This window comes from Puntigrus tetrazona, chromosome 7 (genome assembly GCF_018831695.1).
Source record: "Puntigrus tetrazona isolate hp1 chromosome 7, ASM1883169v1, whole genome shotgun sequence".
In the NCBI taxonomy this organism is placed as follows: Eukaryota; Metazoa; Chordata; class Actinopteri; order Cypriniformes; family Cyprinidae; genus Puntigrus; species Puntigrus tetrazona.
Window position 1 is genome coordinate 21,710,275 of NC_056705.1, and position 22,464 is coordinate 21,732,738.

The 22,464-nt window shown below is 38.5% G+C and overlaps 2 protein-coding genes across 3 annotated transcripts; one reads left to right on the plus strand and one right to left on the minus strand.

Annotated features, from left to right (window-relative positions):
* Positions 1 to 5,329: 5,329 nt before the first annotated feature.
* cebpa (CCAAT enhancer binding protein alpha) lies at positions 5,330 to 7,550 on the minus strand. Its single transcript, XM_043245004.1, has one exon. The coding sequence runs from the start codon at positions 7,312 to 7,314 to the stop codon at positions 6,448 to 6,450; it is 867 nt and encodes a 288-aa protein (XP_043100939.1). The 5' UTR covers positions 7,315 to 7,550; the 3' UTR covers positions 5,330 to 6,447.
* A 2,388-nt stretch (positions 7,551 to 9,938) lies between these two features.
* Positions 9,939 to 13,582, plus strand: cebpg (CCAAT enhancer binding protein gamma). 2 transcript variants are annotated; one of them, XM_043244554.1, is made up of 3 exons: positions 9,939 to 10,095; positions 11,102 to 11,341; positions 11,550 to 13,582. In XM_043244554.1, the coding sequence occupies exons 2-3, from the start codon at positions 11,225 to 11,227 to the stop codon at positions 11,934 to 11,936; spliced, it is 504 nt and encodes a 167-aa protein (XP_043100489.1). In that variant the 5' UTR covers positions 9,939 to 10,095; positions 11,102 to 11,224; the 3' UTR covers positions 11,937 to 13,582. The 2 variants fall into 2 exon arrangements, with proteins under 2 accessions (XP_043100489.1, XP_043100490.1); XM_043244555.1 differs by lacking the exon at positions 9,939 to 10,095 and adding an exon at positions 10,735 to 10,993.
* Positions 13,583 to 22,464: the final 8,882 nt, after the last annotated feature.

Sequence of the window (22,464 nt, forward strand, 5' to 3'; positions counted from 1 at the left end):
AACCGATCATAATTTTGATGATATGGCAAACCTAATTTAAATGCTGCTATTTTAGAAATCATATGATAATCAAAACAAGCCAAAAAGATAAATTCTCTTGTGCGATCTGCTCAAGATATTAAGGTTAAAGCTGCTTTAAATAAGTTTGTCTCGAATTAAGCACTGTATAAATTAATTTTACTAAACTTGCATTGCATTGATATATATCGTGAAATATATTTAACATTGAAGTATTTATACTGTTTTTACCAACAATCTAAAACACAGTTGAAGTGCTTCAAAGGAAGCAAATGTCTTATTTTGTTCTGCTTTTTGATAATCACATCATCAGCACTCAGAGGCCAATCTAATCTGAATCTAGTTCCAAAGATCCCTCCATTTCAGCTGCTGGTGTGGCCAATGGTAGAGCCAGACTGAGAGCTACATATTTATCTGTGAAAATAACACTGTTCTAACAAGTCTGTGTGCTTAGGGGGTGTGTGATGGTCTGACGCAGATGAAACGCCATGAGAATAGAGAAGAGAGGGCAGTGGCTGCCAAAATATAATAGCCCAAGTGCACAGGTGGAAAATAAACAACCTATTTTCATTTCATGATATGAGAGAAAGTAAAGGAGAAAAAGAGGCAGACTGAAGCAGTAAGAGAGGCAAAGACAGAGAGGTGCTGAGAGAATGAAGTGGTAATAAAGTCTTGATTTAAATAATATGCTGCAGTAATGCACTGCAACTGAAATTGTTTAACGCACTTCTCAAAGTCTGGGCTGTCCACCAAATCCGAGCAGCTTATTTTCTGCTTTTTTTGTTGTATAATTTGCTCCAACGATTCTCAAAAGAACACTTTAACTGTGATGTAACCATGCAAAACGCAAATATTGTACTTAAAACACAAGCTCACACAAATGCAATTAAACATTAGATCATTGTCCTAAAATTAAATAACACACACACAACGTTTTTCTATGTGTGTACATTATATATATAAATGTAAAAAGTAGAATAAAACGGGGTTTTTTTCTTGGCAAAAAATGTAACGCAACAAAACTTTCCAGTCCATTAATCAAAAAAGTACCAGTTGTTATTCTGGCCAATTCAGTCATTTGTATTACACTGATTCTTGGATTCATTTGAGAGCATTTATAGTACATATAAGTTCAGGATTTAGGCTGACGAAATGTGCAATATTATTCATAAAAACATATCATCTAAAATAAACACTACACTTAGTTTGTTTTACACTTAAAAGTGTTTTGACAGCAATTTCCGATCATGTGACCTGCTAAGACATTTAAGCAAAAATGGATGTAATGATTGAGTAATGACAAGCAGGATAAAGATAATTATTCATGATGGAGATCTCAGCTAGGGCCAGATCACGGTCCCACGAGCCCCCTGGCCCTCTGCATGCCAAATTACCCCTTACAGTAATCTTGTCCTTAAACTGCCTGTTTTATTTAGTTAGGACCTGAACTGTGAGCCAATCACTCGAAGTGACAAAGCTGTTGTACCCAGTGGTGCGGAGCAAATTGTTGTACATACACCAACTACAAAAAGTGATGCCAAAACCAGTGCAGCAGAGATATGTTCTGTGGCATCTAATGTGGTTCAGCTGAGTAGGGCTATCAATGCAATTTTAAATTGCATAATATAGCTAATGTTGGGCAATGATTACACATGGTTTATTTATATATATATATATATATATATATATATATATATATATATATATATATATATATATATATATGTGTGTGTGTGTTTATATATACAGTGGTGTGAAAGTGTTGGCTCCCTTCCTGATTTTTTTGTCATACTTGTTTATGATCATCAAACAAATTCGAATACTAATTACAGACGACACAAGTTAACACAACATGCGTTTTTTCAATGACGCAAAAGCCAATCCCACATTTAAAAACTGCATGTTGTGTTTACTTGTGTTATCTTTGCTTAATATTTAAATTTGTTAGATGATCTGAAACATTAAAGCTTGACAAACATGCAAAAAAAAAAAACAGGAAGGGGCCCAACACTTTTTCACACCACTGTGTATGTTACATATTTTTCTTAAATATAGACATGCAGGTTACATAATAAACGTACACAGCACACTCACGTATTTTATGTTCACAAAACGTTTATTTAAAATGGGACTAACCGTTGCAGAGCAGTAAATATGATAAAATATAATATAACAGTTCGCACATACGCACCCTTTCCACTAGCAGCCTTAGGTCGTGCAATCTACTGGAAGTGAGACAGTAACAGAGAGAGGTAACAGCCTTAATAAATTGCAGTGAGGTATGGCTTGAAAAAAGTTGGTAGAGCCCCTGAACAGGGAAGAAAACAAGCCAGGCGTAAATGAGACATAAAACAAAACAGCAAACGAGAGCTCGCTGAAAAATGTTACTCAATTAACTTAAGAATGCATCGATCTCTGTTTTTCTACAATCAATCTTCATCTTGACAATTCTCGCAGCAAAGAGCAAAAGCATTTATTTACTTCGCAGAGAGAAAGACAGAGAGCGGTGGGAGTGGTTAGATCCTGTGTGATTTTTCTGTGCGGTTTAACCTCTTCTTGGTTGTCTTGGCAACTGTCAAGTCCAGGTTCCAGACTTCTAACGACCATCCCTAAGCAAACAAACAGTGATATACGTCCTTCTATTGCACTGGGCTCAGGTTTTTGTGGGGTATATTTATTATTGGGCCCAAAGTGAAATTTCTGGGCCTGCTGGCAGCTGGTGAAAGCACTGGACGGGGAGTTTTAAATCATATTGATACTGAAGGGATTTGTACTATACCAGAAACTCAAACTCAAATGTGAGAAAGTATTACGCATATCTCATTCGAAGGAGAGGATCTGGAGTGTGGGGATGAGGAGAGGTTTCTGGCTTCTGAAGTTTCACTCAAAGGTCTGGTTAAACTTTTGTCAGACGACAAACAAGAAAGAGCGCATTATCAAATAACGTGGTTGAGCACACAGACTTGCATGCATACTTACACACACATATTCATTTGCACTGGATTTATCATACTGTTTGTTTTCACATACTTCCTCAGCAAATGATAAGATACTGAATAAGCATAGTGGTTGGCTGAAAACTAAGCTTTTGGCAAATTAGCATGTTAGCATTTATCCACATGAGGGAAAAAATGACAACAGAATGCTGAACGGTTGGACATCAAGTCGATTGCAGTAAGTAAGAGTAACTGTGCAGATTCTTCACAGATATTACATATTTTTATGCCGCATGCATTTTCCTTCATTAACAAAACAAAACACGCTTACTCTCACTTGGCTCTTGTCATTTTTATCTTAGACATTCTCAAGGTCTTTGACCAGAGGTAAAAACAACACACCCCAGCAAAGGAATTTTGCAAAAGTGAACATGAAACACAGCTGCACAAAAATACACATTAAGCTCACTTCGAGTCGAGTTTGGAACAGGTTTGGCTTTTCTCAAACATGTCAAATATTGGACAGAGAGAAGACAAAAGTGAATCATTGGAGAATTCTTGCAGTTACAGGAAATAAGATGGCAAAGGAAGCATCCAGGTTTTAGCGTGAATGCTATAATGTATTCCATTCAGGGAGGAGAGAGTCCATCTACTTGCCCTATGGACCTTATTCCCACACATTCCCTGAAATGCTTCTGTAGCACCATGTGTTTTAGCTTTCGAGTATAGTAATGAAATTTATGAATATATGGTATTTGATTTTTACATTTAAAATTCTGTGCAAAGAAGGTTCTGCTGTAATAGACTATAATAACCAATTCACACTAAAAAAAAGATGAGTGTAATGATAACTGTAATGTTCATATGATTAAGCTCTGTTTCTTTGCACAGTTATGTAGTCTGCCACTTTAAATTCTTAAGCGTATTCAGACTGGCTTTCAGTGTTTTTTAGCATTCATCATCTGGAAAAAAAGTGATTCCAAGTATATTGTACCATTACAGTTATTTAATTGTCATTATAGTTATCATCCAGTGTTAATTTTACTATATTTTTTTTATTATGAAAGTTACATTAGTCTCTAAGCACAACTGCAGCATAAAAACTCATTTTCATCCAAACATTTGATTAAAATTATAACTAAAATGATGTAAGAATAAGCCTTTATAATCTTAAATAATAAAGCAATAGAAATGAATATTAGAAATCCACTATTAATGTGTCGCTCAGATTCCAATATTGTCAAGCTGTTGCCATTAAGTTTGACAAATCTCAGAAATATAACCACAGTATCAGGACTTTTCCCATTACTGTTTTATCCAATTCAGAATGAATATTATTAGGCAGATTTAAAGGCTGTTGATTTGTTTTTGGAGACAATTTGGTGTACTGGAAGTGTACAGGAACTCTCTGAATTATGACAGAAGCAGCGTGAGACAAAGCAGATCATTCACAGGTGAAGCTGAACGAGGAAAAAGAGTTGGCAGCAAGTACGAGAGAATGAAAGAAGTTGGCCTGACAGCTGTGCTCGAACCTGGCTGGGGCAGATTCCTCGTGTGCCATCATTCTATCTGCAGCAGAGGTTTGGAAAGGGGGCTGATTTATTGATTCAATCATTCCAGAGCTGATAATGTAAAAACATGTCAATTGACAACAATGGAGAGAAACACGTCTCCACAGGTCAGAAGGACTATCTCTCTCCTTCTTTCTTTCTTTCTTTCTTTCTTTCTCTCTCCCCATCTCCCTGACCTGAAAAGTGTACTCAGAAGAAATGAAGCTATCAGTAGCACTCCACACTATCTCATTGAAGAATATATTGATCGATTCAGAGCCGAGGGCAGAGGCATTAATCAATGAGAGTGCTATTTACAAGTCCTTATCAGTGACTTAGACAAACCCTGATCTTTCAGGACAATGCGCTTAATGTTAACTCTATTGAAAGTGCCACCGCTCGCTGTAAATATTTAGCTCAGTAAATTAGGGTTGATTGAATGTTAACTGTGACACTCAAAAACCCTGGAGGTAGCTCCTTCCTTTATTCACGTAATAAATGGGAAGTTATCATTTAAGACACGAACATGTTTTCTTTTTACTAGTCTTATTCCAGTTAGTTCTGGTTTGCAGTTTTACTCATGCTCTTTCAAAGAAAGGGGCTCCACAGATATGTATGTATGTGCATATTGAACTCAAACGACTTTTGAGCGCCGCCTGTCGGTGCAGAAACGAATTATAAGCGTCAAGTGGGGTTGCTACACAAACAAACTCAAGAAAGAAAACGACGGTGAGGTGAAAATGATCCTAGACACGAACCCCACAGACTCTGAAAATATGTACACATATAAGAACTGCTCAAAATGAGAAGGCAACGCACAAGAAATAAGTAAGACAATGTTTTAATTCATAATTTTTTGGCATATATATATTTATATTTATATATATATATATATATATATATAATGTTCATTTTAAAACTGAAACATATTAAACATTCGTATAACATCTGCAATATGCCGTTTGTAAAAAAAGTGCTTCCTTTTCCTTGCTGTATATTTCTGTCCAAAGGTTCAGTCAGTGATGACGATGAAAACAGGAAAAACTTAAAAGGCACTGAAAGCGGTCTCTGCTCGAGTGTTGTTGTACAAAAAAAAAACAAACAAAAAAAAACAGTTCACATAAAATGCACACGCTTACAGAGCAAGACAGGACTTCACTGCAAAACCAGTGAGAAAGCACACGGTGACCGTCCACCGGAATTATCCTCATGACAGCAACAGACATTGCATAGAGATATGCACCCTTTCACATTTTTATCAATCATATTGCATAAATACAAAGCGTTTACTCTAAAAGCGTATACTGACAAGCGTTTTACAGATCAGTACCCAAATCATGGCAAAAATGTTCACAATGCAATGCGCTTCCTCGGGTCGAGTATGGATGACATAGTGCATACAGTCTGCGTTATGAATGACAAATAGCCTACCACAGTAAAAACCAGTTCCAGTCCTTGGCATTTGCCTGTTGTCGTCCATGAAACAACTCCACCTCACCCCCTGCAAAAAGTTTAAATCAACAATATCATACACTGAATGTTACGCAGCAACAGGTGTGGTGGGAATAGTTTTTTTTCTTTTTTCCTTTTTTGTGTCGCTGCAAAGTGTACTTCGGGAGCGCATGTCACCCGAGGAGGAGGGGATGGGGGGTGGGGGTACGAAAGCTGGTAACTTAACATGAAAAGTATTTTGACAGGGTAAAATCATGCCCATTAGCTGCACTGATATGTTTCGCGTAGCTAACACACTCTTAACAGGACTACACCTACAACAAGCCAAGTCCAAACGTGTGACGAGATGAGCTTATCGTTTGTTTTGTACAAAAGGCACATGTATACCGCAGCTGCCTGACTCCTATAGAAACACTTTGAGAATGTGTCGGCGTTTATCCAGCAGACGTAAAAATCGCGCAAAAGTTACTTCAAAAGTCCAGCTCGCTTCGTTAGGCGCAGCTGCCCATGGCTTTGACAAACGAGCCGTCGGGAAGCTGCCTGAAGATGCCCCGTAACGTCTCCAGTTCTCGCGTTAGGTGCTCTACCCTCTTGCGCAGTCTCTCGTTATCCGCCGACAACTCGATCACTTTTTGTTGCGTCTCCACATTGCGCATTTTCGCCTTGTCCCGGCTCTTGCGCACTGCTATGTTGTTGCGCTCCCTCCTCAGCCGATACTCGGTGCTGTTCTTGTCAACGTGTTTCTTGGACTTCCCTCGATCGCCCATCTTCATGGAGCCCCCGGGCAGGTGGCTGTGTTGGTGATGGGGACTGGGAACGGGCGTCGGGGGAGGTGTGGGATGACCCGGCTGGAGGTGCATGGTGGTTTGCGCGCAGTGCGCGATCTGGTGCTGCAGGTACGACAGATGTGGCGCGTGGTGTTGAGAGTGGTGGTATGTGGGGGGCATCGAGTGGCCGAGCTCATCTTCCTCCCGGGGCTCTTGTTTGATGGCCACGGGTCTCATTCGCGCCTGGCTGTCGTAGATGGGCTCCAGTTTGGAGGAATCCATGTAGCCGTTCAGGCAGCCGTACATCTGCGGGGGCCCCGGTGTGCCATTGACGCCGTGGGGGTACTCGTAGTCTCCGCTCGCCAGTTTGAGCTTTTCTTGCTTGGAGCTGTTGTGGAATAAGTCAGCGAGGAACTCGTCGTTGAAGGCAGAGGGGTCGATGTAGGCGCTGATGTCGATGGAGTTCTCGTTCTCGCAGATCTCGCTCAGGTCTCCAGCGTTGTCTTTGTAGGGATAGGCGTTTTGCTGACTCTGTACGAGGCTGGTCATCAGTGGCCGTGGGGCGACCTCGTAGAGGTTTGCTTGCTCCATGGAGTATCTAAAACCAGCCAGACATGGTGAAGAGCTCCGGGAATCCAGCTTGTTCGCAATACCGGAGAAAGCCGCGCTGGCTCCAAGTTCTCGGGACAGGCGAGCGCACAACCTGTCGTGGCTGTGTACTCGGCTGTAAAATGGGTTTGAGTGTAGAGGTGGAAACGCCACACGAGATCTCGTTGTTTAAATGACACTTACACCCTCAGCGTGTGAGCTTCACATCTGTCAAGTACTTTTCTGAGTGCACTTATATATGCTTTGGAGTTTGGAGGGCGGGTGTGCTCTGGGTCCTAATGCTTCTCTGCGTGATCTTTGCGCGAGAGCTCAGCGCCACACTGATACCGACCTAGGCTTCACAAATTGCCATTTTTATTGAATTATGGATGAAACGTGATCGTTTCCTGTAATTAATAATACTTTTTCGCGATACAATGTTTTTACATATAAAAGAATAACACTGATGTCCTAATAATTATGTTTTCACTGCATATTAATTGTTGATTAGATTTTGAGATTTAATGGGTGTACTATTGTATCAGCCTTTGGGGGTGGGAACTGAAATGCCTGTTTAAATTCTCAATGCATGAGGGATAAATTGAGCGCAGACTAAACTGGCATAAGATCAGTTACATTGGCACAACGGGGACGGTCATTGGACTATGGATGCTATATGAATGAAACACAAACTAGATTCCTTCGAAAACTATTATACACATTTGGGTTTTGTGGCATAAAAGAAAGAAAGAACGAACGAGTATACAAACGAACAAAAAACATTAGCGCTTAAGACTCGCCTGCATTAAACGCGCCATGGACCATAGAGCCAATATGTCATTTGATTTTTTTTTTGTTTATTGTTATCATTATTATTATTATCATTATTATTATTTTGATAAGCCGGTTAATTCCGGCTCCACATTAAATCTCACAAAAATAAAGAAAACTTTTTTTTTTTGTATTTTATTTGGTGTGTTTATTATTGTATTTCCATCTGACCGCTGCTGTAGAATTGTACCACCTAAGATCTCGGGAAAATCTTTGCGCACAACAATGCATACGAGCACTCTGCCAAAACAAACAGTGCAGCACACGTCTCACCTAGTGCAAGAGAAGCTGGAGAGCACACAGCGATCTGGAGAATTGCACGCGCTGTAGTGGAGCGCGCGTATCGGCGCTAATCGGTGCGTGCGCAGTCTGGGAGCTCCCTCTATTGTCACAGCGAGAGCCTGGCACGTACCACAACTCAAAGAATGAGACGAGAGGCCACGGGACGTGTAGCCAGCAACAGAAAAGTTGTACGTTACCATTTTTTTCTGTTTCGCTCTACCTTATTTTGGCATATCAAAATTAGAAGTTACCATATAGAGCCATTTAACAGCAGGTTATGGTACACGTTATGTTTTTCATATGGGAATAAATTAATCCTCTCATTAGGTTCAAATGTGCAGTCATTTCTAAATAATCCGATATTAACGATTAAGAGGTGAGAAATAAATAGAATAAAATGGAACTGAATGATTTTGAATGGCAGGATAATTTAGGGTCACTTAGGTAAGACTTATTGCCCCATACTTAATAAGTCTCCTGAATAAAGGGTAGGATCCTAATGTTTAGGTAGAATTAATGTATTAATTATTTATTTGATGTCTGATATGAATTGTATTATATTATGTTGTAAGTAAGCGAGGCCTAAGACCAATTTTCAGCTAAGGCTGAACAATAAAGTAACTAATTAAGTGACATTTGTAACTTTAGGTAGCCCAATGAGAGACACCCAAACTCATTAGTGTACATTTGATGCTCTATTATAAGCAAGTCGTTAACATAACCACATTTTATTTGGCTTGATCAGTTTCATTTGTTGGTGGTTGGCTGAAAATTGCAATGCATTCCAGAAGTGCTGGAACGCAAAAGTGCTGGAAAAGTGCTAGAATAGTTTATTTAGCTCTCGCTTCTGTGAATCTTAATAGCTAATTTGCATTTTTGTTACCATAACCTTATACAAAAGTAAAAAGGTAGAATACAGAATACCTTTAGGGTGATTAATTGTACATTAGTTATTAGCAAACTATTCTAGCATATCACATATTCACATGCAATAGATTTAATTTCTTTTTTTTAATCTTTCATTTAAAACAAGTAATGAGCTGTCTTAGAAAATTTAGCTACATTCACGAATGTAAAATTTGGTGAGAAATATGCCTAGCAACAAATTATTGATTTGTTAAAATACGCATCAAAATATTCCTGAAATTAAAAAGTAAGGGGTTGTCTTTGAAAACGTACATATTTGAATGTATAATTTGGCACGAAATGGGCCTAGAAACAAATTAATAATACATTTAAAGTGGGACGGGGTTATTCAATAAGTAAGCAAAAAGCACGTTTTGTATGGTTAAACAGAAGTTAGAATATAAATTTGGTTTAGCAAAATTAGAAAAGTCAACCATAAAATGAGAGGTATAATGTTAAATTGTTTAGTATTCATGACAGATCTCATGTTTTATAGCATGAAAACGCCCCTAACCGACAAATGCTGCCTGATTGGTTTAGTGACATGTCAATCAAACGGTACATTTCGTCATCTCACCCAACCCTCTGCTTTGATTGGTTGCGAGAGCAGATTTCCCTACATGGTCACAAGATTTCGCAATACTCCCAAGCGCCGCTTTACCAAACAATAACACCTCAACCTGTGCTTATTTTTTCCGTGAACAAAGAGGACATTATTTTTTATTAACTGAAGTGGACAACTTATAAGCCTCGAGCGTTCTCAAGGTAAGTGGTCTGGGCGTGTTGTAAGGCAGCTGTACAGACTGTCGAATTGATTTTTATCAATAAGCGATGGCTCGCTAACTGAGAGGATCCGTGCCGCTTACTCGATTGCAAAATACCTTCAACTCCCGTATCAGAGGCCGGCGAGAGCTTCGTGACCCACGATTAAACATGATCGCGGTCGACTGTGGCGCATTATCCTCGATTCGCCTAACTTTTATGTAGAAAGCAGCATATATGCGCTCTCGGTTCATTGTTAGACGCCTGACGTCATGGTTAGGAATGTGGTAGCTAATTAGCCAACCTGCTAACATGCAGTAGATCTCACGGGATACAGACTCTAAAGAAACACTTTTCTAAGCTCTGTGAGTGTTTTTACATGGTTACAAAAAGATTACGATATTTATTAACCGCCTCCGCTGCCATTTTGATTGTAGGCACACTGTTGTTTAAAGTAAGGCAGCGGTATTCCCCTTCATTCCCACAGTTCCGTGTATGATGTAACCGACCAGATACGCTACAAAACAACAGACAAAAGACTGGCCGGCTTTGAAATGACATAACTAATACACTTTAAATCGCTCTACAGTAGCCTCACTGTTCTGGCGTTTGTTTAAAATGTTAACTTTAGCTCGGCATAGTTCTGCATGACTACGGAGTTTCCCTGCTCTCGTGTACAAAGGAGCGGGTGGGAGCGCGAGCGATGATGCAACCGCAGGCAACACTTGAGCTCGCGCTCGTAGGAGAGAAAGAAAATTTGCCACATATGCACATTGACATGGCAGCACGGTCGGATTACAACAACATAACGCTAACGGATAAGCACAAGCGGTTGACCCGACTTTTAGGTGTTGCAGCATTTTGCTGAAATAATGCGTTTCTGCGCTGTGCATCTGCTCAGGTGGGAATTGTGTGGCATCAAATTATGCAAAGTGTGATGGAGTATGATGCTGATGTGTGCAGGGTACTTTGTCTAACTCCTTTCTCTCCATCCTGTCTGTTTTTTTAGGCACACGGCTGCATTTTGTGGCATTCAGCTTCTCACAATACCAGCTAACACCAACTCCAGCTCTGAGAAGTCCGACAAAGCGGGTCGGAGAGGGAGAGAGAAAGACGGTGGAAGTGGATCCAAATGAGCAAGCAGTTGCAACAGAAGATATCCAGCACAGATCAGAACGGCGTTAGTGTTATACAGAATCAGCCACAAAACAGTGCACTGAACCCGGCAGGAGCTGCAGGACTACAGCAGGTACACACATCAAGCAACGTAACCTACTTAACGGTGGATTTATGAATATTAACGTTCGTGACTCTATAAAAGCGGTGCAGTGGTATGTATTCGTAAAGTGCACTCAATCATCCAGTTTCACACGATCTTCTCCAAACCCAATTTGCAAAACGGCAAATTAGTTGTGTTTTAGGTATGTGGTAGCATGACAGTATTTCAATTCTGACAGGTTCCTCAATTAGTCCCAGTGAGTCCCGGAGGTGGGGGTAAGGCCACACCACCCAGCAAGATGAAGAAGTCTGCTATGGATAAAAACAGCGATGAGTACCGCCAACGGAGAGAGCGCAACAACCTGGCCGAAAAGAAGAGCCGCATGCGAAGCAAGCAGAAGGCACAGGACACCCAACAGCGTGTCAATGAGCTGAAGGAGGAGAACGAGAGACTGGAGGCCAAAATCAAATTGCTTAGCAAAGAACTGAGTGTGCTCAAAGACCTGTTTCTAGAGCATGCTCACAACCTCGCGGACAACGTGCAGCCCCCTGCTTCTGGTGGAGGCCCCGGAGACCTCTGCAACAACAACAACAACAACAACAGCGGGAGTAACAGCAGCCAGTGAGGGCCTGATGTTGGTTTGCAGTGTGCTCTGCTGTGGGCTGCGTGAAGGCTCTCTAGGCAAATCATTTTACTTAATCGTATTATGCTTTTTTTCCCCCTCCCGTTCCTGAAATGTGTACTGTCCGCAGTGTTTAACTTGTGCGTCTTCAGTTTGTACACTCAAATTCGGTTTCCTTTTCCACTCGTATTGTATCTCATGCAGAATGTTATGATCGCCATAGCAACCACAGAAAGTGCAACCCACGCTCTGACTTGATGCGCAGGAGATAACGTTAATATCTGCCTCCCATTTGCAAAGCAGCATGTTTCAGTGTCTTGAAACTTTGCAGTGTCTTGGAGGACTGCGAAAGCTTCCCCGACAGACAGTTTTGAAATCCGGCCAAAGCGGGTCATGAAGATTTAACAGTAGATATAAAATGAGTTAATGTGTTCCATCACTCCACTCTTAATGTCTAAAAGAAAAGATTCAGAAATTAGACGGTGCAGTAGTCGGTTAACATTATTCTTTATGAGTTGGAATTAAGGAAGGTATTCAACTGCATAGAGCACCTATTTTGTATTCCTGCTTTTTTTTTTTTTTTTTTTGTCAGCTCGGGTTGATTCAAACTCTTATTTGTTGACCATGTCTTATTATAGCAAATACACTGTTGTATCTATGGTAACAGACTCAAGACAGACTAAACGTATTGCATCAGACTCCAGACAGTGTCTGCATTACCAGTAGTCTTTAAATCCCTACAGTTAAGCCTTCAATTTTGAAAAGGGTGGAGAAGAACCGATAGAGTAGGAAATTAGCTCTAGTGTATATGGGTGTTGGTAAGTAAATTAAGACAAATTATTTAATATCAGTAACTCCTCTGTCTTTGTAAATACTGTTGAGCGAAGATTGACTGGTGCTGAACAGCGAAAGTCTTCAATCACCTAATGTGCCCGAAAATTCTGAAATTATGTAATTTTAATTATAAAGAAAAATTCCTTATCTGAAGAAGCTCTTTATCTGACTATGTTAAACTTTTGGCCATTTTGTTTCCCCGACCAGTCTCGGAGCAGTATGTGTGAATTTACATCAGCAGCAACAGGTGTTGCTAAAAGTTATTGGAGCAGCCACATGACCTTTGCCCTCACTGAGTCTCGTAGAGCTATGTGTTCTTGGAGTCACTGTAGATAGACTTTTGTACCTCAGGCTATATGTCATAGCCTCACCAGACAGCCTTTAAGATCTATATTCCTGTTCAGGAGGAAATTTAAAAAGGGGAGGATAAGAAAAGACAAGGCAATCTTATAAGATGTCTGAAGCATCTTTAATTCTACTGTATATTTTCATTTTCTATATCTGAAGTTTTAAACATTTAAAACAAGCATGAAAGGCAATGCATGATTAGAACTATTTAAACAACTAATTAAAGGTTATGCTCTATAGAGGAATAGTGAATCGGCAACTGCATACTTTTTGTATTGTTGTATCAGGCTGGGCTAAAATAAAGCTATTGTGTAAAAGTTCTCAAAAATGAGACTAAAGTCAATATTTCATGAATATTTGATTGGCATATTTTGCTTAAGTATGAGGGTTGCTGGGCAACTTGCTTTTTTACATAAATGTATACTGGGTTTTTGTGCATTGTAAATTAAAATTGAATACAAAATGCATTCCTTGTGTTTGTACTAACTGTGAAAAGGGGCACAAAACCTAGACATTCATTTACTAAGTCAGCTGAGGAAGCTGCAAAAAAAAAAAAAAAATCTGCTGCAGTAAGTAAAACTACACGTAGGTGAGCTTTGTTTTAACTGAGGCCAACACCTTTGTAAACTATTTTAGAACTGCCACGATAGGTTTAGGCAAAAATTACATTCTGTCTGAAGTCCTCACCACAAATAAACCATTTTACAACCATGAATACCGAATTACAAAATCTTGGCGTTTAAAAAGAAAGTTATGGTTGAGAGTTTTATGTCCCATTTAGTTCCTCGATGACTGCTTAAATCGGTGTGTATTTATTGTTATGGCAAAACTAAATTCACAAACTCCTGAATTAATTCTTAGGCCAAGATACACTGTCATAATACATTTTTGCTCTTTTTTTTCTGACAGTGTTCTTATGAAAATGATGCCAATACCACTGCCGTAGGATATTCTATTTTACAATACCGCTCATGCTGGGGTGACAGACCTATTACGCAATGTTGCATATTCAGTCAAGCACACTTAGTAAACTACTATTTAAAGCAAGAGCTGAACTGGATCAAAGTTATCTCTAGCCAAGATTGTTTCCCAATGGCTTCTAAGGTGCAAATGATCTGCTTAAGTTTAGCATGCTTTTTGGGAAACACTGTCCTGTCCAGTCAAAAAAAAAAAGAAGTTAAAGAAACTAAATATCTGAGAAGAACCACTGACATTATAGCCACAGTCGACGCAAATGAAGATTAAGTTACTCAAATCCGTGTTGTTTCAAACCTGTATATATATCTTCATGGTGTAGAACTAAAATGCACAAATATCTCTGTGTATCACAAGTGGAAACGGTATACAGCTTTGGAATAGCATGGGTATGTAAATTATGTATTATGAAAGAATGTACCTTTAAGCAGTCCTTTTTTAATGCAGGGGGGAGAGTGAACAGAACTTCATTTATAGCAAAACAATTACTGATAACAGAAAATTGTGGAGGCAAAAATATTAAATATGAATGAAGAATGATGGGTAAGAGGATTTGACTGGCAGAGAGAGGGTGTGCCATTCTGTACTTGGACTCTGGACTGTTGAATGTGCGCATATGCGGGCATGTACCCTGTTCAGTGAGATAAGATGTATGACGTGTATTGGAACACAGACACAGTTTCCCAGTAGAGAGGAAGGACATAGAACACCAAGTACTACAGCTCACAACTTTTCTCCCTCCTCTTTTTCTATACTTTTACTTTTTTTTTTTTTCTTTTGACATATCCTCTCTTTCTAGACTCTAGAGTAAATTTCTCTTCTGTCAACGTGAGATGAACAGACTGATAGCCATTTTACAAATTATCTTTACATCCCTTTCAGTACCTCCAGCGGAAGTACTTATTTTAGATTGCACTGCGTTTCTAGACCTTGAAGCTCAGTGAAGCCCACAGGTTACTCTAAGGCCAGAGCGATAAAGTGGTTTTCAAGATGCTGATGCATTTAGTGACCTGATTTAGACGGACAAGGCCGTAGACACTGTGTCACTCCAGCTGGCAAATGGCTATAGACAAGAGATAGCAAAACGCTGATTCAAAAGTGAGGTACATTTACATTGCTGAGGTTACTGTAATAACCTGCCACGGCCCATTCGCTCTGAAGTTAATCTATAACCGACTGACATCAGCATCATTCGACAGGCAGCACGGCATCAAGGTAGAAAGTGAGTATATTAACAGTTGGACTGATTCCAGTTTGGATATGCTGATAAGGTGGAGAGGCAAGCAGATATTCTCTCAGGGGCCCTACTACACAACCTCAAGGCCAAAGAACATAGATGTCAAGCTGCAGATGCTTGTATTTACATTTCATAACTTGAATTATTATGCTGCTGCTGCTCCCACACCCACATTTTTTCAACACCATTAGCTAAAAATAAAATGTAATATGTTACATACAGGATGAGATGATGCTTAGTCATGAGGGAATGAACATTAAGTGCTATTCTTACCATCCCTTAAAGGTCCCATGCCGTAAACCTTTTTGGAGTTTAATTTTAGGTCTTGATGTCCTTAAGAATATATATTTGTGGTATAAGTAACAAAAACCATCTCAATATGAGCGGACTTGACAGAGACGATCATCAAAAATGCTTGAGTTTGCACACTTCTTATCAGAAAAGGTTCAATAAAGTACTGTTTTTTGCTGTTATGTGCACATCTAAAGTTTTATGGCATCTCACGACAATGTCATTTATGAAATAATGTCTGTGTGCATGTGTGTAAAACAAACTGACAATTTATATATAAGCATGTGTTACTGTATATGCATTGTTGTGATTAGCTGGACTAGTGACTAGTTGTAACGTTTTGCCTGATTAAACTGAAATATATACAGCTTCGTCGTGACTAGACAGACGCAGAGTTTGTCCTTACTATACACCTCATAGATCCGATTCAGCTTGTGAGTGTCCATTCGGCCGATCTGGTTTCGTCTGTTAAACTCTCTGGGTGGGCAAAGCAGAGAAAGGGGAGCTTACCTTTCCCCGTGTGATGGCATAAAGGCAATATTTCAAACTGGGCCATCTGAGCTTTTATTTTCTCAAAGGCAAAGTTACCCAGGGCTTGATTTACACCTATCGCCATTTCTAGCGACTGTGGGACCATAGGCGGGCCAGGGGAACTCATATTAATGTTGAAAAACCTCATAAGTGAAATTTTCATGCCATGGGACCTTTAACAGCCATCAGCGATGGGCAGTAAAGCTCTTCATATCTCAGTAGTAAAAGTGGAAACAGCACTAGTCCGTGTATTTTTTAAACAAATATGGTATGGATATTTTTTATATTTCCCTGCAACCTTTCAACAAATATTTTGCATATCCAGCTTTGTTTCCTGTGTAGACTGTTTCAAATCTGAACTAGCAGTTTCCGATGCGCAAAGGACACTCTTTATAGAAAATTGGTCAAAAACTTGAAAAATCGATTATTTTCAAACAGCTCACTGTTTGGTACAGTGAAGTACAAACTTCAACAACGGAGGCCTAACCAAAACAGAAATATCGCTGAATGAAGTGAAGAGGGTATTTTTTTTACTTCAGCACCTTCAGGTAAAGACATATTCTGATCCCAAAAGCGTTAATACTGTATACGAAAACATTTTAAGTAGCCTTCCAAAAATAGCATGCCGTTGTTTGTTTTTAATTTACAGTAACATAATTGTAACATTTTTTCTTCATAAATACATCTCCACATAGCTTTTAGACTATAATTGAGTAGCTTTCTCTAAACAATAGTTGTCATCTTAATTTAGATAGTAATTTGTAGCAGGTGCCCAACACATGTAACCTGTTAGTTCATCCTCACTCAGTGCAAATCAATCATTCAATGCGAATCAAACGCTTCTGTGTAACTAATAAGACTCAGCTCAACTCAGCGTTTCCATTCTGCTCAACTGCACTCAGTTGAGCCCAACTGAGCTGAACAGAACCATGATGAGTTTGGCTCAACTCCACTACACTCAACAAAGCTAAGATTAAGTAATGTTTATTCATCCTCATGGACTGTTTACATCCATCATGCAGACTGGGATAGATGAACTTTAAGTTGTCCGTCAACCATTGAAACACGTGCCATGTGCTTAAAAGTACTCTATCACACCACAATGGCAGTTCCTAGAAGGGTTAATGAAACAAGAAGTGGGTGTTTTAAGGTCAGAGTCAGCAGTCAGAAATTTATGGCCCAATGTTTCTTTTTATGATATTTTTTCCCCCTCTGAACAGTGTTGATTTCTTGAGCTATGAATGAGTGCAGCTCTTAATCCCAGTAAAAGACTGCAGATGATCGTGTAAAAGGGAGGCAGAGAACAAACAGGGCTGGAGCTGCACTCTTCTGATTCATGTAGAGGAGTGGAATTCAGTGGGTTTACTCGAGGAATCTCAGCTATGCTGAGACTGTTTACTCTGTTGCTTCTCTCTCCATCTCCTGTTTTAATATGCTCATTAATATCAGCCACCACATCCTCCTCCCAACAGGCTTGACTTTATCTGACGCTCTGGACTGACACTGTTATCTCCCTGTTTACTGTTTCACAGTATTCACCCATCATTATACAACAAATTCATCAATCAGTCTCAATACCTCACGATCTAATTCACATACCGTAGCTTAAAAGTGTTACCAGTCAGGAGCTTTTCTGTTGAGGATGTTTAGTCAAAATGCTGATGAAATTTTTTTTGCGGTATATCAGGTATTATTTTTGTTCTGTGTTCTGTGTCTTTGTTTTGTTATTTGAATTTTGGATGTATCTGATCTTTCTTTTTTATTAACATTTTCTTATTAGTTAATGTCATTACTTGTTATTTAAAAATCTTTTAGATATGCTTAAATAATATATGCATATACAAAAATTATGTGAAGAATAAATTAATTGAATATTACATTATATATTCACATTACGTTGTTTAGTAATATAAATGTATGCATTATTTTATGATCATTTTATTTATGTTTAAATGTAGTAAATTGACGACTTCTGTTTTTTTATCAGATAATTGGAAATCGTAGGATGGCTATTAAGTATCTGAATGCAAAAGTTCATTGGCTGGTTGAGGCTGGTCAACAAAAGGTCATTGGCTGTTGGCCCCTGTCGGACGATGTTATTGGCTGTTAGCCCGTGTGGGAGAAGGTCATTGGCTGGCCATGATGTTTTGGTTGCCAAGTGTCTCTGGCAGAATCCTCCCCTGATAAACAAGCATATCAGATTCCTCTTCGATCTTCTGCACATCACACAACTGCATTCAAACTCAACTTAACACTTTAAAGCACCTCATCAATGCTCAGGGAACCCGGTTCAGCTATTCTATTTCTCTGTCCTAATATTAAGACTGGGATTCCTTCGATTTACTTGCATTGTTAGTACGAAAAGCACATTTTGCTTTGACAACCATTAATGACCCCATATGTCACAGTAATGGTCTGGGAAGCAGTTTAAACAGTCTTTTGGTATTCATAAATGAACGACAGTGGTTTCCGCATGCTAGTTGTAATAGAAAAAACACAGCATGAGAGTAGTTATGATCATAATACAGATTTTCCTCGGCAGAGCAGGATAAAATATATTTTTCCCACAAACTGCAAATATTGACATTATGTTTCATTTCGTGTTGCACGTTTTCTAACAGATGGACGGTCGAAAGCATCCAAAACCTCCACATAAAAATGAGCGATGAACCTTTTGTAAAATCACCCTCCTTTTCCTTGCTGAGCACGCCAAGATACGTTTGTTTAAAGTAAACCTCCTCGAAGAACTTGGCGAGAAACGTCCTGCAGCAGCACATCTGGAAAACATGCCCTATAGAGAGAGATTTTATTGTTTGTCTTTTAAGAACCAAAGCCCCCTAATGGTTTTCATAATTTAGCATAAAGTAAAGGATATTAGTTTCAATAATCTCTTATTCATACAATCTCCCCATAAAACACAGAGCCGCGGAGATGTCAGCTGTGACTGAGCACCGCACATGCGCCAAGAACATTCAGCCTCATTACGACAGGTCAGATAAGGCGAAAGAGAGAGAGAGAGAGAGAGCAGGAAAACTTTTGTGCTTTTTCACTTTTCCAGATTTTATGTCATCACACGCGATACAGAGTTCAGATACACCATGCAGCCTTCCATATTTCCTGAGGGTGTTTGTGTGTGTGCATGTGACAGAGAGAGACCTTGTGAATCTCTGCGTGAGGCTAGTATTCTCACTATTATGCTTTGTTTCTTCCCTTTATGTGTGCATGTGTTCACATTTTCTACAGATTGAATGACTACAGAGTGACTGCTCTTCTGTAACACCGGACACTGAAAATTAAGCATAAACAAATATCCATTATAGCATGCTACCGATATGCACGGGATACACGCAGTCCCATGTGCTCTGTCAAGAGAAAACTTTCTTTCACACATACACAGAACGCACGGACACACATATTCATTGATGTGAGGAAGAATATGCACTCTAAGACACACACCACTGAGCCTCTCCTCCTACTTTTCTACTGCCAACAATGTAAAATTTGTGCAGGCACAGCAAAAAAGCTGGGGAAGGATGGATAAATCTGATGCAAGCTACTTTCTCTTTCCCTTGCTTTTTCTCTCATGCTTTTCTTCCTGTTTATCTCTCTTTTTGTCCAGGTTTCGACAACAGTAGAACAAAAAAAAAAGTAGTAAGAGTAAGAAATTGAAGGGAAACACATCTGAACTGAAAAGAAGCATGGGATCGACATTTCACATCTGCTCATCACCCCCAGGCGAGACTGGCTTTTCTCCCAAATGTCGTTTTGTGTGTGTTTGTATGTAAGGCTGCGTTTGAGATCACCAAGCAGACTTTCTTGTCTAGTGGTTTAGGATATGAGCTGCTAATTAAATGGATTAAATTAAATAAAACGCTTCCGAATTTAAAAGGAGGAGCTGTAGAGCACAGCTATATAAAAAAACATTCAGCTTTAAATTCATTATGAAAAGTGCCATGTTTTAGGTATTATGGGATAACATAATACTTGAATATTTTATGACTTATAATTGTACAACCCAATTTCTGATTGGGATGTTTTCAAATTAAAAATAGAATTTCAAATCATGTGAGCCATTATTTTATTCACATATAACATACATTTTAAAACTGAAAAGTTTTACACCTCTGTGCACAAAATAAACCAATTTCAAATCTGATGCGTTCTCCATATCTCAAAATAGTTGGGATGGGGGCATGTTTCCCACAGTGTAGCACCTTCTCTTAGTTTCAAAACAGTTTGAAGATGTCTTGGCGTCGAGGTTGTGAGTTTCTGGAGTTTTGGCCTCTACTGAAATAACCATCGCCTGGAGGGGAGCATATGTTGCTCTAAAACCTTTATATAACATTCAGCATTCATAGTACGCCTGCCCTTAACTAGGGACTCTTCTGCTTGACTAGTAGTCGTTCATTTCAAACATTATTTGACTAATTACATGTTTATAAATAAAGCGTTTAAGTCATTACAATGAGCCTTTAATTGCCTACAAGGCACAATAAGGTGTCAAGCACACACCTAAACCTTGCCACATTGCACCGGCGGAAGCTATTATTATAAATGTGCCTGGGAAAAGCAGTGAGGAGTCTGCATTTACATTTTAATAATTCACTGATGAACTAGTGCTTTCTTTGTTTCGGTTTAAGAGATGAAGACGTCTCTGCAGTAGTGATGCACCTGTATGCATGTTTCACACAGATTACTTAATCTGAAAATCTTTGTTTTCTATTTGAATTGGTTCATTTGAAAGTAAACATTTCACTCTCTATAGAAATATATTTTAATGTCTGCGACGTAAAGATATATACACAGGTTTTTTGTGCTCTAGTTCACAGTCCTAGGTGGCAAAAAGCACATCCTGTTTACTTTTATTACTTCACAAAATTGCGTTTTGTTGTTATTGTGAGTGCACACAAATAAAAGTCTTTACATATTTAAAATATGTATTAACATTATCTGTATGACCAAAAATGATGGAGTATTTTAGTTGTTAGTGAGCGCTCCGGTGCCTCCGTTGAATCTTTTAATGTTATGCGCAGTAGAGGAGATTTGCTAGTATACATAGTGCATTCAGTGGATATTTTTGAATATTTTTTTTCTTTGTGTACAAAAATATTTTCATCACTTCAAACTACTCAGATTGAGCCAGTGATGTCAGATGGAAAACTTTGACTATGTGTTTCATATTTTTTTTTCATTAACAGTGTATTTTACTTGGCAGTCAATGGGAAGGTCACAAGCCTCTCGGTTTAGTCTTAAATATCTTAAATTATGTTCCAAAGGAAAACTAAGCTTTTACATGTTTGGAATGACATGAGCCTTAGTGATTAATGACAAAATTTTAATTTTAGGGTGGAGTATCCCTTAAATTTCTTGCTTTTTCAGCTCTTTGTTGCCCCCTTGTCAACTTTTTTTGAGGCATGTAGCAGACATCAAATTTAAAATGAGCTCATTTAGTAGATAAATGTAACAATTTTAAAACCTTCTGTGTTTAAACATGTTATGTTATGCTCTTTATTATAATAAAATATTGCCTCATGCTATATGAAAATCTTTTCGTTTTCATTTTTCAAATGCAATGTAAAAAAAACTTCCCAACATTTCCAGAATTTGGGTTGTGATAATGTTGATATTTCAGTTGAACTTTTTAATGGAACATTTTATTGAAACGTTTGACAAAATATAAAAGTTAGAAAAATTATAGAGAAATTTGAGCAAAGAGCAAATTTAGCAGTTATGATATAATATGTTTAGTTTTGTGATCAAAGCTTTGTAGTTTTAATTGTTTAAATGTAAAAAATTGTTTAAATGTAATTAAATTGTCGTCATTTTCTCACACTTGTGTCATTATAAAAACATTAAACATGAAAAAAAGAAGATATTTTGAAGATTGCTGGTCATCAAACAGTTCTTTCTTTCCCTGCTGCTGAAGTCAGCGCGGACCAACAACTGTGTGGTTCTTAAAAATGACATGAAATACCATCTTTTGTGTTCAGCATAAGAAAAAGACTTATTTAGGTTTGGAATGGCATGAGAGTGAGTAAATGATGATCAAATTTTATTTTTCATTTCTTTAACACTGAACAGTTTTCTAAAAAAAAAAAAAAAAAAAAAAGAAAAGTGTAGTTGGTCTCAAGTTGCTTATATATAACTGAAATTATGCTAAAATAATTTAGAATTGTACCAAAGGACGTGTGCAAAAACATAACAAACATTTTATAAAATGCAAATCTAAAGAATCAAAGATCTTTGTTGAGTTTTTCCTGTAGCATCAGGCTGAAAAAACATCTTCTGGTTTTAATCTTCTGTTGCTCTGTTGTT

Excerpts from the sequence above, each read along its gene's own strand:
- cebpa (XM_043245004.1), bottom strand. The coding sequence starts at position 7,314 with ATGGAGCAAGCAAACCTCTACGAGGTCGCCCCACGGCCACTGATGACC.
- cebpg (XM_043244554.1), top strand. The coding sequence starts at position 11,225 with ATGAGCAAGCAGTTGCAACAGAAGATATCCAGCACAGATCAGAACGGC. Across the intron at positions 11,342-11,549 it reads GAGCTGCAGGACTACAGCAG|GTTCCTCAATTAGTCCCAGT; the intron begins GTACACACATCA and ends CAATTCTGACAG.